At 54.4% G+C, this 19,083-nt stretch overlaps 1 protein-coding gene across 14 annotated transcripts in view; it reads left to right on the top strand.

Annotated features, from left to right (window-relative positions):
- The window catches only part of MAPK8IP3 (mitogen-activated protein kinase 8 interacting protein 3), a 58,610-nt gene that overhangs the window by 11,545 nt on the left and 27,982 nt on the right, over window positions 1-19,083 (top strand). For 4 of the 14 annotated variants that reach the window (XM_039477885.2, XM_039477882.2, XM_039477881.2 and 1 more), the window contains exons 2-6: window positions 6,734-6,854; window positions 10,130-10,200; window positions 10,503-10,603; window positions 14,792-14,815; window positions 17,340-17,484. In XM_039477885.2, coding sequence (XP_039333819.1) covers window positions 6,734-6,854; window positions 10,130-10,200; window positions 10,503-10,603; window positions 14,792-14,815; window positions 17,340-17,484 — 462 coding nt within the window. The other 10 variants (XM_039477883.2, XM_039477880.2, XM_039477886.2 and 7 more) reach the window with 8 other exon arrangements.

Genomic DNA, 19,083 nt, shown 5'->3' with positions numbered 1-19,083 from the left:
TTTCTACAATCTAATACCATGCAAGCCCATTCAACAAAAATGCTCATAGTTATAATGTTGTTTTTCTCAGCTTTGTTTATATTTTGTAATGGTACTTTATAGACTTAAATTCATCTTTATTTCCCAAGTCCCCACCACTGAAAATTCTTGGTTCTCTTAAATCAAAAGTAAATTTTTTTTTTTGAGACAGAGTTTCACTCTTGTCACCTGGGCTGAAGTGCGATGGCATAACCTTGGCTCACTGCAACCTCTGCCTCCCAGGTTCAAGCAATTCTCCTGCCTGAGCCTCCCCAGTAGCTGGTATTACAGGCATGTGTCACCATGTCTAGCCAATTTTGTTTTTTAGTAGAGATGGGGTTTCACCACATTGACCAGGCTGGTCTCAAACTCCTGACCTCAGGGGATCTGCCTGCCTCAGCCTCCCAAAGTCCTGGGATTATAGGCATGAGCCCCTGCACCTGGCCTATGATCTTTAAATAAAAATATTTTCTGGGCTGGGCACGGTGGCTCACGCCTGTAATATTAGCACTTTGGGAGGCTGAGGCAGGCAGATCCCTTAAGGTCAGGAGTTCGAGAACAGTGTGGCCAACATGGTGAAGCCTCATTTCTAATAAAAATACCAAAATTAGCCAGGTATGGTGGTGGGCGCCTGTAATCCCAGCTACTCAGAGGCTGAGGCAGGAGAATTGCTTGAACCCAGGAGGTGGAGTTTGCAGTGAGCCGAGATTGCACCACTGCATACCAGCCTGGGCAACAGAGCCATCTCCAAAAAAAAAAAAAGAATTTTCCAGTGTCCAGCCCAGAAGTCCCATCAGAGGACCCTTCACTTTCTCAAGATGAGTTTTCTCTCACCCCAAGTCTGGCCCTGAGCATCTTCTCACTGAAAACAAGGACTCAACATTAGGGGCTGGGCGAGGTGGCTCATGCCTGTAGTCCGTGTTTAGGAGGCTGTGGCAGGAGGACTGCTTGATCGCAGGAGGACTGCTTGATCCCAGGAGGTCAAGGCTGCAGTAAGCCTTGGTCATGCTACTGTACTCCAGTCTGGATGACAGAGCAAGACCCCGTCTCAAGCAATCCTCCTGCCTCAACCTCCCAAGTAGCTGGGACTATGGGCACGCAACACTATACCCAGCTGATTATTTTTTGTAGAGGTAAGGTCTTGTTATATTGCCCAGGCTGGGCTTGAACTCTTGGCCTCAAGTGACACTCCTGCCTTAGCGACCCAGAGTGCTGGGATTACAGGTGTGGACCACTGTGCCCAGCCTGAGACCCCATCTTTAAAAAGAAAAAATAAATGGTCCCTTCCTAAGGGACAGACACCTGGTGCTTTCTGACAGGTGAGATTCAGAATCAAAAAATAAATATGTATGTAGGTGATTCGAAATGATTCTCAAATTAATCTAGAAGGAAAAATTAGGAATAATCGAGACAATGTTGAAAAGGAAGATGTAAGAGGGAGAACAGATACTAGATACTAGAAGATATAGTACCACCACAATACCAGTTTAAAACTCTGTGGTGCTGGCTCAGAAACAGCCTGAACTAGCCAGGCACAGTGGCTCATGCCCATAATCCCAACGCTCCAGGAGGCTGAGGGGAAGGATTGCTTGAGTCCAGGAGTTTGAGACCAGCCTGGGCAATATAGGGAGACCCCCATCTCTACACACCCCCCCCCCAACACACACATAAATTAGCCCATTGTGGTGGCACGAACCTGTAGTCCCAGCTGCTCAGGAGACTGAGATGGGAGGACTGCTTGAGCCCAGGAGGTCAAGGCTGCAGTGAGCCCTGATTGTGCCGCTGCACTCCAGCCTGGGTGACAGAGTGAGACCCTGTCCTAAAAATACTGAAAAATAAAGGAAAGGGGAAAAAAAAACTCATTCAAAAAAAAAAAGTATAAAAGAAAGAAATGATGGGCGCGGTGGCTCACGCCTGTAATCCCAGCACTTTGGGAGGCCGAGGCGGGTGGATCACGAGGTCAAGAGATCGAGACCATCCTGGTCAACATGGTGAAACCCCATCTCTACTAAAAATACAAAACATTAGCTGGGCATGGTGGCGCGTGCCTGTAATCCCAGCTACTCAGGAGGCTGAGGCAGGAGAATTGCCTGAACCCAGGAGGCGGAGGTTGCCGTGAGCCGAGATCGCGCCGTTGCACTCCAGCCTGGGTAACAGGAGCAAAACTCCGTCTCAAAAAAAAAAAAAAAGAAGAAAAAGAAAGAAATGTGGAGAGTTCTACAAAAGGACACTGTCCCACTTTTTGGGGAGAAGTGTAAGTTGGGACACCCTCTGAAAAGTCAATTAGCAATTCATGACCACAGCCTCGGAGAGCAGGACGCCAGCAGGCAGATACACAAAGACATATGTGCACACAGTTGTTTTTTCTTTGGAGATGGAGTCTCACCCTTGCCATCCAGGCTGGCGTGCAATGACGGGATCTTACTCACTGCAACCTGGGTTCAAGGAATTCTCCTGCCTCAGCCTCCCAAGTAGCTGGGATTACAGGCGCCCACCCCCATGCCCAGCTAATTATTTGTATTTTTAGTACAGATGGGGTTTCACCATGTTGGCCAGGCTGGTCTTAAACTCCTGACCTCAGGTAAGCCATGTGCCTCCGCCTCCCAAGGTGCTGGTATTACAGGCGTGAGCCACTGTGCCCAGCCAGCTTTTTTATAATAGCAAACATTTTAAAGCGACCTGAAAGTCGGTAAAGAGATAATGGATTGAGCAAACTGTGCTCCACCCACACACTCCCAGCAGAACACCCACCTGCCAAAAATGGAAGTGGTAGAATACTCCTGTTGGTGTTGAAAGGCATTTCAATATAAATCAGTGAATAAATCAGGTTACAAAACACTGTGTACAAGATGATCTCACGTCTGCCTTACGCGCACACACACAGACACACAGACAAATCCAGAAGCACGTCACACAGTTTTAACTGATTCAGTAGAGCCTCATAGTTTAACATGTTTTCTATTTTTACCTAACACTGATTTTCCTACAAAAACATATATTGTTTGTATAATTCTTTTCATTTTTCATATAGCAGGAAATAAAATTACCTACTTTTAAAAATATCCAGGCCGGGCACAGTGGCTCACACCTGTAGTCCCAACACTTTAGGAGCCAGAGATGGGTGGATCACCTGAGGTCAGGAATTCGAGGCCAACCTGGTCAACATGATGCAACCACGTCTCTACTAAAAATAAACATAAAAAATTAGCTGGGCGTGGCAGCACATGCCTGTAATCCCAGCTGCTTGGGAGGCTGAGGCAGGAGAATCGCTTGAACTAGGGGATGGAGGTTGCAGTGAGCTGCGTTCACGCCATTACACTCCAGCTCGGGCAACAAGAGCAAAACTTTGTCACAAAACAAAACAAAATATCCTCGGCTCGTGCCTATAATCCCAGCACTTTGGGAGGCCAAGGCAGGAGGATTGCTTGAACCCAGGAGTCTGAGACCAGCCTGGGCAATATAGTGAGAACCAATCTCTACAAAACGTTTGTTTTTTTTTTTTTCTTTGAGACAGGATTTCACTCTGTCATCCAGGAGTACAGTGGCACCAGCCATCAGGGCTCACTGTAGCCTTGACCTCCTGGGCTGAGGTGATCCACCCGCCACAGCCTCCCAGGTAGCTGGGACTACAGGCATGTACCCTTGCAGCCAGCTAATTTTTTTATTTTTTTGTAGAGATGGGATTTGCCTCAAACTCCTGGGGTCTGTAGATCCACTCACCTTGGCCTCCCAAAGTGCTGGGATTTAAAGGCATAAGCCACCACTCCTGGCCTACAAAAGCTTTTTGTTAAAAGTTCTTGTCAATTAATAGCATTTGTTTGTTCTTCAAATGCAAGCTGTAGTCAAAGTTAATTCAAAACCACTTATTTGGCTGGGTGCGTTGGCTCACGCCTTTAATCCCAGCACTTTGGGAGGCTGAGGCGGACGGATCACAGGGTCAAAAGATTGAGACCATCCTGACCAACATGGTGAAACCCCATCTCTACTAAAAATACAAAAAATTAGCCGGGCATAGTGGTACATGCCTGTAGTCCCAGCCACTTGGGAGGCTGAGACAGGAGAATTGCTTGAAACCGGAAAACGGAAGTTGCAGTATACAGCTGCACAAAAAAAGTCACGTATTTTCTCAGCTGTGGAGTATTTTTCTTCATTTTGCTTAAGTTGTGTGTGATGCCCATAACACAGACTCTTCCTGCTGCCTCCTGTTCCCTGACTGCCCCTCTGGCCCCTCCTCTGGGGTTTTCTGCCCTCTCAGTAACTGCACAGAATGAGTCACCTCTTGGGCAGAGCCCCAGTGGTTTCAACACAAAGACCTTTTTAGAAGCTGCTGCTGTAGGAAGAAGCATCAAGGGACCTGGTATCCTGGTGGGACACTGGTTAGAGTTATTATAGGAAACACAGCTGTGGCCACCACCCATTAATCTTCCAGATCCCAAAACATGAAATCCACTGTCAAGTTTATATTCCCTTCTTCCAAGAAACTCTTGTCTTCAGAACCCAGCCAAGGCCGTGTGCAGTCACTCAGGCCTATAATCCCAGCATTTTGGGAGGCTCAGCTGGGAGGATCGCTTGAACCCAGAAGTTTGAGACCAGCCTGGGAACCACAAAAAGATGGACTCTTGCTCTGTCTCCCAGGCTGGAGTGCAGTGGCATGATCTCGGCTCACTGCTGTCTCCACCTCCCAGGATAAAGCGATTCTCCTGCCTTTCCCTAGTAGCTGAGATTACAGGTGTGCGCTACCATACCCAGCTAATTTTTGTATTTTTAGTAGAGACAGTGTTTAATCAGGTTGGCCAGGCTGGTCTCAAACTCCTGACCTCAGGTGATCTGCCTGCCTCAGCCTCCCAAAGTGCTGGGATTGCAGATGTGAGCCACCATGCCTGGTCTCTGAAAAAATTTTAAAAATTAGCTAGGTGGGCCAGGTGCAGTGGCTCATACCCGTAATCCCAGCACTTTGGGAGGCCGAGGCGGGTAGATCACAGGTCAGGAGTTTGAGACCAGCCTGACCAACATGGTGAAACCTCGTCTCTACTAAAAATACAAAAATTAGCCAGGTGTTGTGGTGCACGCCTGTAACCCCAGCTACTCGGGAGGCTGAGGCAGGAGAATCGTTTAAACCCAGGAGGTGGAGGTTGCAGTGAGCTGAGATTGCGCCACTGCACTCCAGCCTGTTGACAGAGCAAGACTCCATCTCAAAAAAGAAAAAAAAAAATTCACCACGTGTGGTGACACATGCCTGTGGTCTCAGCTACTTACAAGATGGAGGCAGGAGGATCATTTGAGCCCAGGTGCTGGAGGCCGCAGTGAGTTATGACTGCACCACTGCAGTCCAGCTTGAGTGACAAAGAGAGACTCTGTCTGAAAAAAAAAAAAAAAAAAAAAAAAAGCACAGCTGATATATACACTTTGCACTTTTTCCATTGAAATTTGTTTCTTTTTCTTTTTTTTTTTTTTTTTGAGACAGAGTCATGCTCTGTAACCCAGGCTTGAGTGCAGTGATGCAATGTCGGCTCACTGCAACCTTTGCCTCCCAGGTTCAAGCAATTCTCCTCCCTTAGCCTCCTGAGTAGCTGGGATTACAGGCACATACCACCACACTTGGCTAATTTTTGTATTTTTAGTAGAAACAGGTTTTACCATGTTGGCCAGGCTAGTGTTGAACTCCTGACCTTGTGATCCAGCCGCCTCGGTCTCCCAAAGTGCTGGGAATACCGACGTGAGCCACTATGCCTGGCCCTAATGAAATTTCTTGATAATATTCCCTTTTTCTACTCTGTAAAAATTAGGTGTCTAATTTCCTATGATCCATGTAAAGCAAACAAACGAAAAGAAAAAATAAAAAATAAAAAAAAAGAGTTGTTAACAGCTCCCTCTCTGGGCTGCTGTAGGAATTACACTTCTGGCATCCATGCCTGGCCACACCTGGCGCCTCACTGGCCCCTCCGTTCTGCAGACCTTTCAAGAGCGGCTTTTATTTTGCAAGTTGTTTTCTTTTCACCTGGTTTGATAATAATTTTGCTCTGAAACTTACACCGAAGGTTAAGATGCCAAACCTAGAGCAATCCCTCTGCCTTTTTATTTAAGGACTAGGAGCAAGACTGTGTCGTGGGTTATCCCAGTAATGATGGTGTCCCGAGCTGAGCTGCAGCTGAGATGCAGAAAAGTATGCTCTACCTTGTTCTGAGTCATGGGGTTGAGAGGAGTCAAACGACTGACTACTGCAAACAGGACTGGCTGCAAGTCCGTGGATCCCAGTGCAAAAATGGAAACACAGGGCTCTGTGTTCAAAAATTAGCAAATATTTCAGGATGGCAGCAGCCAACCCAAGCATGGGGCCCTCTGGGTGCAAGGCCCCATGTGGCGGCCCAGGTCTCATAGCCACGAAGGCGGCCCTAATTGGAAACAAGAGGCTCCCCTCATACCAGATCCTCCCAGGACACAAGAGAGTGCTGGCCTTTCCCGGGGTTGAAAGTGCCATGAGCAGGAGAGGAGGGCGAGAAGTCCTGTGGTCATGGAGGCCTCTCCCGCCCTGCTCCCATGACTCCACAGTGTGCCCGAGGAGGGTGCTGGCCACAGCCACGTGACAGGAAGCCCCCATTCCGGCCTTACCACTGGCCAGCTTGTGGCCTTGGCACAAAGTGAAAGGCCTTCAGTTGAAAGGCGGCTGCTCCACACTCACTTATGATGCCTACTCCTTCTCTCCTTCCATGCACAGAAGTTCATTGAGTTTGAAGATGCCCTGGAACAAGAGAAGAAGGAGCTGCAGATCCAGGTGGAGCACTACGAGTTCCAGACGCGCCAGCTGGAGCTGAAGGCCAAGAACTATGCAGATCAGAGTAAGTGGCTGGCAGGAAAGCCAGAGGCGCTCATGATGGCCATTGCCCCAGGTAGCTCTGGCTGTAGCGGACATGGAGCACCTTCCACACTAGGGGGCGAGCGGAAGCTGGTGGGAGCCTTAAGATGTCTTCATCACAGTCCCTCAGCCATGTTTTCCAGCTCTTTGCACTGCTGCCTAGTTCTGTAATGGGCCCCAAGTTGTGTGTGGAAATCAGTAAATAAGGCCCCTGTGGTCCCATAGCACTTGTGCTTCAGAGTGAATTCTGACCCCCAGATCACAAGTCTGTGGTCGTGAAGGTCCTTCCTGCACCTTTGGAACAAAGTTCCTGCAGCCCCCGGGGTCCTCGCCTTTTCACACTGCTGAGGAGTGATGGCTACTTCTCAGGCAGGAGGGTGGTGGGCCCGTGGGTGGAGCCCCACTAGAGTTACAGCACCTAGGTGGGGCTCACAGCTAATCAGGGTGTCTGTACGCTGCAAGGAAAAGTGGCGAAAGGGGTTTAGAATTATTATTATTACTATTATAAGAACAATTGGTTTACTTAGCTTTAAAAGTCTATGATTAAACTCTGCTGTCAGTGTTACAGGCCGCATGATGTGCACACCTGTGTTCCCAGCGACTCAGGAGGCTGAGGCTGAGGCTGTGGTGTGGGCACAGAGAGACTCCGCCTCTAAAAAAAAGAAAAAAATTAAAAGAAGAAATTCTGATTTCTTGCGTAATTTTAGTTTTCTATAATTGGATATTTAAGTGATTGAAACTGATCTTGCTGTTTTCCCTAGTTACCTCAACAGCAAGTTCCTTCATATCTGAAAAGTTAAGATCACATTGGGGAAAGAGACTGTTTTGATATGTTAGAGCTACTCCTATCCCAAACCAAGGCCTAAAGGCCACTGTGCTGACGATGACCTGCTGACGAATCTGGGGCCTGGAGGGTGACCATGGTGGCAGCTTCAGCACACATGTAAACATGCTGACACTCACATCGCAAAGCAAACCTAAGGCCTGTGCTGAGCATCCCTAGGTAACTCCTCTCCGTAATTACAGAGTCTCTTCTGGTCCCTCGGCTTTCAGTACGTTTCATGTGTGAAGTGTTCTCAGCTCTCTTCTTAGAAGGAGAAAAACATAAGCTCAAATTATAGGCGGGGTTGGGAACACTGGCTCACACCTGTCATTTCTACACTCTGGGAGGCCAAGGTGGGCAGATCACTTGAGCTCCAGAGTTCAAGACAAGACTGGGCAACATGGTGAAACCCCATCTCTACAAAAAAAATACAAAAATTAGCCAGGCATGGTGGCTCACAGACTTGTGGGCCCAGTTACTCAGAGGTAGAAGCTGCAGTAAGCCTTGATCGTATCACTGTACACCCAGCCTGGGTGACAGAGTGAGACCGTCACAAAAAAAAGAAAACCACATTACAGGCTGAGGCTGTTCACTGGGTCAGCACCAGGAGTGGGGGCCAGATGAATGCAGAGGGCAGGCCCTGAGCTCCCTCTGGGTGGTGGCTGTACTCTGCCCCATCGGGAGCTCACAAAGCAGCTGTGGGGCTCTTCTGTGTCCCTTGGCACGGAGAGGCATCCTCTCCTGGGCCCACAGCCATTGCCGGGGTCAACACACACCTGGGATTGCTGGTCTGCTCCCTCCTCTAGCAGCCAGTTACATGTGTGTCATGTGCAGCATCTGTAAGTCGAGTGTGCCCCGTGCAGCTTCTGAGTCACGTGTACCACGTGCAGTGTCTGTGAGTCACATGTGCCGCGTGCAGCGTCTGTGAGTCACATGTGCCGCGTGCAGCGTCTGTGAGTCGGTGCTGCGTGCAGCGTCTGTGAGTCACGTGTGCCATGTGCAGCGTCTGTGAGTCGCGTGTGCTCCGTGCAGCGTCTGAGTCGCGTGTGCCACGTGCAGCGTCTGAGTCACGTGTGCCCCGTGCAGCGTCTGTGAGTCGCGTGTGCCACGTGCAGCGTCTGTGAGTCACGTGTGCCCCGTGCAGCGTCTGTGAGTCGGTGCCGCATGCAGTGTCTGTGAGTCACGTGTGCCCCTTGCAGCGTCTGTGAGTCACGTGTGCCGTGTGCAGCGTCTGTGAGTCGCGTGTGCCCCGTGCAGTGTCTGTGAGTCGCGTGTGCCGCATGCAGCGTCTGTGAGTCGCATGTGTTGGGTTTTGTCTGTCCTGTGTTGCATGCAGTGTTTGTACATGTGTGTCAGGTGCAGCATCTGTAAGTCATACATGTTGGGTGCTGTGTCTGAATCATGCGTGTTGATGTCTGTAAGTCACACATGTTAGGTGTGATGTGTGTAAGCACCTCAAGCTCCTTAGGGAAGACCGGACTGATGGCTTCGCGCTGATGCCTATGCTACTCCTCGGGTGGGATCCCCACCGTGGCAGGGCAGCCTCCCTGGGTGCGTGGTAGAGATGCAGGCGCACAGCCTAGGCAGACAAGGCCTCCAGGCCACAGCACAGGATGACGTAGGCCAGGGTGAGATATTGAACCACAGAATCTGGAAGTCATTTCCAAACAGACACCAGAAAGCCAGGGAGGAGGGGAGGGCCCCACGCCAAGGACAAAGCAGAAGCTGGTGGAGCACCAAGGCAGCTGAGTCCTGGCCACACGCTCCCCAGGGCCACGCTGTGTCAGCCCTCCCCATTGGTGGGCTGCCGGATAGAGCCGTGGAGGTGGGCGTCGGGCCAGTGGCACGCTTGCTCCATCGGCAGGACAGGGAGTGGGGTCCCCTAGCTGCAGCTGCCCGTCGGCCCATCATGCTGCTTCTGTGTCCCTTGGGCAGAGCACGTCTGGGGCCACAGGGGACTGTGTTGGTGTCACTGGGGCCTCCCATTTAAGGGAGACATGACTGTCTACCCAGAAGGGGCATGGTCATGATTGGTATCCCCAGCCCTTGGCATGTGTGAGGGACCCTGCTGCTTGTTCTGCCAGGCATATCCCTTTCACCTGTCGTCTCGCCTCCTCCCATGAGCTTCTTGTGCACCTGTTGCCTGTGCCTGGCGTGCCTGGGTTTTGCCTGCATCTCAGAAGCTCTTGGCCGACTTTAGCGCAGAGAGTGCCTGCGGGTTTCCTCACCTCCATCTTTAATTCCCAGCAGAGCTGAGTCCAACGGCCCAGCACGCACAGCCCTCAGACAGTGTCGCACTTGTGGGGCTGCCTCTGGTCGCCCCAGGCCCCAGAGCTCCAGCTTGTCCTGGAACCCTCTCCCTCTGCGGTTACAACCCAGAGAAGTTGAGGCCATGGAGAAGCGGCCTGTGTTCAGATGGGGGTTGTGTTTTCTAGTTTCCCGGTTGGAGGAGCGGGAGTCGGAGATGAAGAAGGAGTACAACGCCCTCCACCAGCGGCACACAGAGGTGGGCACCCTGGCGGACACTGACCTCTAGCCCAGAGGCGAGCGCGGACGCGAGGGTTCGGGAGAGAGCGCGGCCTGGTGCCTGCGACTGGTGTGGACCGTGGTTTTCTTCTCTACTGGGTCCTTTTTCTGGCATTTGCTGCCAGCCTTGAAGGCTGTCGGCCCCAGGCTGGTTAGATTCCCCTCCAGGACTTTGTCTTGATTTTCGCCAACACACAGCAGCCAGAAAAGCCTCACAGGTTAGAGAGGGGAGGGCGAGCGCCGCGGGTGGCAGCACACATGCAGGTGCCTCTTTCCTTCCAGATGATACAGACCTATGTGGAGCACATCGAGAGGTCCAAGATGCAGCAGGTCGGGGGAGTTGGTGGAAACAGCCAGACTGAGAGCAGCCTGCCTGGGCGGAGGTATGCAGGGTGCAGAGGAACATGGGGGCACGGGGCGCTGGGCAGAGTGACAGTGCGTACAGGGCAGAGGAGCAGGGGCCGCAGCGCAGAGGTATGCAGGGTGCAGGCTGGGCTCATTGTGCTTGTTGTGGCCTGCTCTCTGAGCTCAGGACCACAGGGAGTGCTCTAGAGACCCAGGAGGAGGAAGCTGGTTGGAGCATGGCTGAGCAGGGATATGGGGGTGCTGCTCTGGTGAGGGACATGTCTTGAGCCCCTGTGTCCCTTCTGCTTGGTCCACAGTTCAGTCAGGGAGGCCCAGGGAAGCTTGCACACATTTAACCCTTACTATCCACAGATTCTGTGTTTACAAATTTGTCTGCTCACTAAAATATATTTGTGAACTCAGCCGGAAACGGTGACTTACACTTGTAATCTTAAAATTTCGGGAGGCCAAGGCAGGAGGATTACTTGAGCCCAGCAGTTTGAGCTCAGCTTGGGCAACATACCAATACTCTGTCTCTGACTCTACAAAAAAAAAATGGTTTAAAAATTAGCGAAGCATGGGGTAACACTTCTAGGTCATCCTGCCTCAAATAACTGCTTGTAGTTGCAGCTACTCAGGAGGCTGAGGCAGGAGAATCACCTGAACCCGGGAGGCAGAGGTAGCAGCGAGCCAGATCGTGCCACCACACTCCACTCTGGGTGACAGAGTAAGGCCTTGTCTCAAAAAAGAAACAAAGAAAATCAGTACTCAGAGCAGTCTCACATCCTTTGCAGACAGGCACATAGCAGGGAGAAATGGGAGTCCTCATGCAGGCGCCACACAGAGGTGGGACAAGGCGATGCTCTGCCTCCTGTTCAGCTCCTGCCCAGATGCCCGGGGAGGACGCAGGAGGTCCAGGCAGTGTCATGCATGAGCCAGTTCTGGAGCCAGTTCCCGGGGGCTCCAAGCTCAGCTGTGGCACCTGTTAGGAGGGTGGTCTGTGCCAGTCACCCTGTATTTCCAACCTCCTTCTCACTTTGGTAAAATAAAGGAAACAGAACTGAGCGGGATGAATAGCTTTCAGGATGTAAATTTCAGTCTTACGTGCGTACCCGCACATGTACATGTTTCCCCACAGGCAATGGTAGGGACATACTACCTCAAATAACCCCCTGTGTGGAGGAGGCCCGGAGCCTTGGCCGGCCCTGCACTGAGTCTCACTCCCTTCACAGGGTGAGGGTGCCCTTGGGTTTCCAGAGCTCCGTGCTGGCTTTCCTGGGAGAGCAGGGAGGAGCTTGCCCAGGTTGGGTTTCTCCCCGTTTTCTGTGCCCTTTGAGTCAGGAGAAAGCCAGACTACAGGTCCCAGGGAGCAGAGCATCAAAGATCTCACCAGGGCATTGCCAGCTCCAGGGGACCGGTCCTGGGGGACTGGAGATGCAGCCTGGGCTGGGGAGGTTGGCACTCTGGTTTTGAGTCTCCAGCAGCAGGGAGGAGGGGCCTGAAGTGGGAAGCCCCGTCCCACAGAGCTGGGGCAGCTGGAGGTGGGGAATCCTGTTTCTGCCCCTGAGCCTCCTGCAGCCAGGGCTGTGCAGTGAAAGCTTCCCCCACGCCCCACCGAGGCCTGGCCAGCTGCAGCAGCCACTTCATGCCTGTCTGTTCTGGGAGTTACACCTGCAAATGAGAAGGGTCAGGACATCCTGCCCTGGGTTTCATGGGTCACATTCTGGATGAGCAGGAGAAACTATTAGACTCTGCTTCCTAGTCTCCTGACGTGAGAGGAAACGCACAGTATGCACGAAGGCCCGGCTGGCCAGGGCAGTGCTGTGGAGCACACAGCGAGTCCTCAGGCAGTCTCACTGCTCTCAGCCTCAGCGGGGACCTACATACAGCTCTCCTGTGATAAGGACTTGTCCTGAGAAAGGGTGGCAGGCCGTCCGCCCACCCAGAGCACCGTGAGAATTACAGCAGGCAGTGTAGATGCCAGCTTGGAAGCTATGAAAGCCTTGCCATTGTTTCCATCCCATCCAGAATGAGATTCTCATTCGCAGCTCCCACTTCATGGCACACACGCTGGGACTCACTTCTGGCTTTCGGAGTTGAAAGAGGATTCCCAGGTAACTAGAATGAAAATCGAATCTGGACCCGGGATCTTCGTGTTGTTTTCGTGGGGAGCTGGGGGCAGAGGCGGGCAATTTGGCCATCCCTCAGGAGCTACAGCATTCCAGAACCTTCAGCTGGCTCCCTACCAGCGCAGCCTTAGAGAGGAGCACCTCAGAGGCCATGCTGGAGGGTACCTGGACAGGAGGATCCCAGGAAGGGTGTGCTCAGCTCATCCCAGATCCCAGAGAAGTGACATGTAAACTCAGGGATGCCCACCGAGAGTCCAGGTTCCGAGTCACAGTGGTCCTAATGCCAGGCCCACGGACAACACCCGAGGCGTCCTGAGATCCTCAGGGCCCATGAGCTCAGCCAAGAGCAGAGGCTGCCCCGCTCCAGAGCCACCTGAAGCTACCGTCATCGTGGGCCAGGTCAGACCTACCTGCAAAAGGTGCGTGACTGCGGGTCAAGGAGTCCTTTGTTGTGGACGTTTCTCTCATGGTGTGAGGTAGAAGGTGGTCCCCATGGGGCCCAGGGCCCTGAGTGGAGTCTGAGCCGCGTGCAGTGCCCGTCCCTCAGCTCCTCCTGGCGCTGACAGTTCAGTGGGAAGGCCCACGGCAGCGTGCCTCGTCCTCACCGAACCTCGCTCCACTGCAGCTCCCGAAGGCCGTCCGGGCTGCCACGCTTCCCTTGAGGAAGCAGACTGTGCCGCTGGTGCCGCTGGAAGAAGCCCCTCCATGCTTTTGTAAGGGACGAATCTGGGTCTCTCTCCTGTCAGTGCTGCCACACCAGCTCCTTCTGCCTGACTGGCCCCAGCCGTTCTCCTCTGGGCACCTTTGGTACTGGCCGCGGGAGCACGCCAGTGGCAGTGGCTATGTGTTAGGGGCCTTCTCCATCCCCCACCACGGACCCCAGGAGCCCTCCATTTATGAAACAGGACTCCCGCACCTCTGCAGGAGACAGAGGAGTCTCTTGTTCAGATCTTTGCCGAAGCCTTCCTTGTCATGACTGGATCCGGCTGGAAGGCGCCCTGCAGTGGGGTCTAAGCAGCCACATGGCTCTAGCCGCTGGGCCTCCGCGCCAGCCCTCCACAGCATGTGAGAAGGTGCTGGCCCCACCAGAAGAAGGCACTGGAGCTGGCAACCCCGTCTCCCTGCCCGTGCTGCCGCCCACGGAATCAGTCACGCCTGCTGTTGCAGTGGCGGCATCACGAGCCGCCCCTGGGCTCGTGTGTCTCCCTCCCCAGGCAGAGATCCTGACTGAAAGGAGTGGGTGGGGCTCACGTGCTGTCTGCCACCTGCCCACAGACGTGGACAGCAGCCACAGCCTCATGCCTCTGAAGGGAGGAGCCAACTGAAGGAGAAAGGCACAGCCCCTGCCCCATCCCAAGTGCTTCCTCTGTGGGGTCAGAGGTGCTGGGACAGGCCTTGGTGATCTGTGCTGTTGCTGCGCCAGGCGGTTGAGCTGGAAGGAGCCCATCCTGCTGGACACCTGCTCTCTCTCCTCTGGTGTGGCCTCTGTCCTGCCACAGCCTTTGGCCCCTTGGGGGACACATATTTCATTCAGTCCCATCTGCTCAGCCCCAAACCCTTGGCTCCCCACAAGGGCACCGTCCGTCCTCAGTGCTGAGCGCGCCCCCTCCTGAACCCAGATGGGCATTTTCCTTCACGCCTGGCGTGGCTTCCTGAACGTGTGTCTGGAGCATACTCGGTGTGAGTGCAGACACTGGGCCATGTTCTCGGGCCCCTGCTGCAGAGACCTCACGGGCAGGAGTGTGTCTGTGTGTGTCTGTGTGGCCACGTGTACACATGTGCCCAGCAGTGTCTCGAGACGTTCGCACGCCGCCCTGCACTGGAGACTCGTGGCACTGGCTGAACTGCCGCACAGCCGGTTCCTGGGCCTCCTGTGGAAGCCAGGCGGGCTCGTGTGTCACGTGTCTGTCCCTTGTGGGTGCCTGTGTGTGGCTTCTGTCTGTGTCATCGGGGCACGGCTGTCCTGCACGCCTCGCCTCATCACGTGCTGTCTGTGTGAGCGTGTGCGCACGCTGTGCCCACGCCCTCTAACGCCTGTCTCCTTGTCTCCTTGTGCTGTCGCTGCCGTGTGCTGCCGTGTCTGTCGCTGCCCTGCAGTCCTCGCCAGTCGTGGAGGAAAAGGTAAAACCCGTGAGGTTTGTCCACTGTGGTGCTGGGCGTTCAGGGGGCGCCTCAGGGCTGTGGGCCGATCAGCAGGCACGTTAGGGCATCAGTTACCTTCCCAGGATGGCTGCTTAGTCTGCTGTAAGGTGTTTCTTGTGGCGGATGTGAGAGGTCCGAAGGGCTGTCTGGCCATGTTCATGAGACTGACATTAGAAGGTGGCGACTGCCAGGTCCCCTGCGTAGCCACACAGCTGGGCAGCGTGGTCCAGGCCGCCCACAATGCTCTGCCCTGGCTCCACAAGCGCCGCCCCAGTCACACACGAAGACATGGCTGACTCCTGCTAAGGAGGGGTGTGCGTCAGGTGGGGCTGGTGCTGACTCGGGGGAAGATGGGCTAAGGAATGCCCCTGCTCTGCCTCAGTCAGACCTGGACTCATAGCCTGGCTCCCTCACTCCCCAGCCTGTGTCAGAGCTGGTGGCATACCTGTGACCGCCAAGGGCAGCGTGACCCCTGAGGACAGCATGCTGGTGACATGACCCCCGAGGGCGGCGTGGTCTCTGAACCGGGGAGATATGCATCCCCTAAGAGAGCTGCAAGGAGGATTCAGGACGATGGGATCAGTCGGCAGACACTCCTAGGCCTGAGCCACGGCCCGGGGATCCATTGGGGAGGAGTAAGGCAAAGAGTGAAGGCAGCTCCTGATCCCAGGGGATTTCCCTTGGAGGCAGTGGTCTGGCTGAACCGCATGGGTGGGAGAGCCGTGCATACATTCCCGTGACTTCCTGGAAGGCAGAGGCCCTTCTATCCCTGCTGTGCCCTGTAGCATCTGGTGACAGCGGGGACCGCATTGGCTTGGGTCTAGGGACTGAGACGTGTCTGATGGTGTCAGAACTGGGCCTCAGGAGAGGTGCTCCCTGCACCAGCATTGGGAGCCCAGTGAAAGTGGGGCCAGGAGCCCCTGGTGCAGACAGGGTGGTTGAGGCACAGCCCCGCACTGGGGCCATGGTCCCTGGGCCTGGCAGCTGGCTGCCATCACAGTGGCCGAGGAACCTTGTGGCTATTGTCAGAGAACAGCTTGAGTGCCATGGACCAGCAGCCAAGATGGCACAGCCCAGTCCCAGTCGGCCCTGGGACCCTCGTGCTGCAGAGTACAGTGCTGTCCTGAGCATAACAGACCAGGTGGCCAGTCCACAGAATGACCTGGGAAGGGGTTTCTCTCTGTGGGGTGCACCCCAGGTCATTCTTCGTGGCTCCCCACCCAGCGAGCAGAGCTCCCAGTCAGCAGCGGCTGCTGCACTCTGCCGCTGCCATCTGCATCTTCCAAGCATGGCCAGAACGGGTTCCTTGGATCCCTGAGGAAGCTCCCTTCCCTCCCGCAGCCTCAGGCTGAGATGCAGTAGCAGATGCTGTGGTACGAGCAGACTCTTCATTCTGCCTGAAGAGCTCTGAGCAGTGTGGGCTCCAGCATCGGACTGTGTGGTCTGTCCCGCAGACCTGAGGAGCTGGGGAGCCAGCCTGGTCTCGGGGACCTCAGGGCTGCTGACTGGAAGCCTCCCTCGGAGGAGGATGTGAAGGGAGACCTTGGACTCCATCCCTGCTCTTGCAGGGGAGACTGAGCTCTGTCCTGACCACTGCAGCTCCCAGACGCTCCCATGGTCTCGGCCAGGCTGTCTAAGAGTCCCTCCAGGTTTGGGGCTCCCCGACAGCAGGGAGGACATGTGGAGAAGGAGAAGACTCCCCTCAGGCTCAGGCTCCAGCAGATGTGGTGGGGCAGTCCTTACTCTGCACATGTTGTGTTCAGATATTTTGCAGCAAGGCGGCCTCATGAACAGAAGCAGTGAGGATGGGCGGGAGGGGCCAAGGGACAAGGAACAGGGACAGGAAGGCTGGATTCCCTCTGCCGGTCCCAGGAACAGAGGCAGGGCTGGGCCCGCTAAAGACTGTGCGTCTAAAAGTCACTGCTCACGGTGGATGTGTGGCGCCGACCCTGATCAAGTCCTGTGGCTGACTGTGCTGTGTCTCTTTAAAATTAAACTTGAGGCCGGGCGCGGTGGCTCAAGCCTGTAATCCCAGCACTTTGGGAGGCCGAGGCGGGTGGATCACGAGGTCAAGAGATCGAGACCATCCTGGTCAACATGGTGAAACCCCGTCTCTACTAAAAAAAATACAAAACATTAGCTGGGCATGGTGGCACGTGCCTGTAATCCCAGCTCCTCAGGAGGCTGAGGCAGGAGAATTGCCTGAACCCAGGAGGCGGAGGTTGCAGTGAGCCGAGATCGCGCCATTGCACTCCAGCCTGGGCAACAAGAGTGAAACTCTATCTCAAAAAAAAAAAAAAATTAAACTTGATAAAAATGAGAAACTGCGGCATCATAGGAGGGGAAGCACCACGTGGGGCTGTGACTGAGTAGACGCTGGAGCTAGGCTGTGGGCTGGCATGGAGTGGCCCTTTCACCCGAGGTCTACGTGTCCCGGGAGGGCTTGGGTTCTCTTCACAGCCACCCTCTAACTCGCGTCCTCCCCTCTGTCCCCACATTTCAGCAGGAAGGAGCGCCCTACCTCCCTGAACGTGTTCCCCCTGACTGACGGCATGGTACGTGCACAGATTGGGGGCAAGCTCGTGCCTACGGGGGACCACTGGCACCTGAGTGACCTCGGCCAGCTGCAGTCCAGCTCCAGCTACCAGGTTTTGTAGCCGTGCCATGGAGTGAGAGGCTCCCCACTGTTGCTGGTGCCCCACACTCACGGGGGCGGGAGCCCCGTCTGCAGGCAGCCCTTCGAGACTCTCCCTGGCCACTTGCCCTCTCCCCTCGTGTGGCAGGGTGGAGAAACCCAGCCAGGGTGTCCGGGGCTCGGGCTGCCCAGCAGGCCGTCTTGGGTCAGCACCTGCTAGTCCAGGCTAGACCTCCCTGCCCGTGGATAGACCACTCTGCAGCCAGGGGTGTCAGAATTGAGCTTAGTGACCCTCTCTCACACCACACCTGCAAGTCAAGTGTCTCCCTCCCCTGGGCTCCAGCCAGACACAGCCTGCCCCTGAGAGCTGCACCTCTGCTCTCGGAGGAACGTCGGTGTCTGGAGTCTGGGGTTTGCCCTCCGCTGGCAGAAAGGTGAGGAGAAAGCTCCTCTTCTCTAGACCCCTCCCTGCCTGTCCCTGTTAACACCTCCTGGGTCCTGAGTTTGAGAAAGCAGACCCCACCGCCAGCAGGTGCTCACAGCCAGTGGCCGGTGGCCAGAGAGTGCATTCAGCTCGCTCCGGGCCCCAGGCGGCTTGCTGCCGGTTTTGGCCTGTGAGCTCACTATCTGGCCTCAGTGCCAGGTAAGGACAGCTATCCTCCTGAGAAGAGGAGGTGACCCCGGGGCTGGTTGATTTCCCACAGGGGCTGTCAGAGGCTGTCCACAGAGGCAGAGGCCCTGGGCCTGTGGGCTGGGTTGGGCTGGTGGATGTGGGGTCTGGGACTGCTCCAGAAGCTTCCTTCCTGCTGCACGCTTTGCCGACTGGCCTTCCACCTCTCAGTGTCTCGTGTGCCTGTGGGGGCTGCTGTAGGCTCCTGCTCGCTCAGCCCTGCTGCTGCTGCACTGCTTTGGGAGCGAGCACCCCCATGGCATCTGGGACGCTTGTCCCCCAGCACACTCCTCTGTCCTGCCTGTGCTGGGGGCTGGAGAGAGGGCAGCGGAACTGTGGGGCTCCCCCAGCCTTTGGGCCCAGCCCTGCTACCTAGGCCCACCTCCTCTCTTGCTCTCTGTGGCTCGCACTCCCTGGGCCTGCAGCTGGGGCCTGCCCATGGGTATCTGAAGACACGTCAGCCTCAGCCATGGGGAGCCCTCGCTTGACACCCTCTGGCCTCCTGGCTGCCTCCTCGTGCCCACCCTGGGCCCGCTGTTCTCACGGTGTCTTTCCTGTCACCTCCTGTGTTGTCTGAAATGGTTTCTCTCTTCGTAAATTGTAGTGTTTATGTTTTCATTCATAGGTGTGTTTCATTTGATTTTTCTTTATTTTAAATTATTACATTTAAGTTCTTTTTATTTTGTGCTCTAGGTTTTGAGGTTTTTCTAATTTCTTCATTTTTTTGTTGTTTTTTGTTTTCTTTTTGTTTTTATGTACTGTATTTTCAGTGTTTTAACCAAACAGTTGTGGCTACTCATGGTGAGGAATGACCGCTAAGAGTTTGGGTTCTTTCAGTGCATTTGGAGGTCACTGCTACACGTTGATGTTTAGGAGGTTGAGAGGTTTGCTTTTAGGTAAGTTGTGGTCAGGGGGAGTGTCCCATGGGTAAGTGGTGGCCCT

The sequence above is a fragment of the Saimiri boliviensis genome, chromosome 12 (genome assembly GCF_048565385.1).
Source record: "Saimiri boliviensis isolate mSaiBol1 chromosome 12, mSaiBol1.pri, whole genome shotgun sequence".
Taxonomy (NCBI): Eukaryota; Metazoa; Chordata; class Mammalia; order Primates; family Cebidae; genus Saimiri; species Saimiri boliviensis.
Note: the sequence above shows the minus strand (reverse complement) of the source record. Positions and strands in the feature narration are given on the sequence as shown.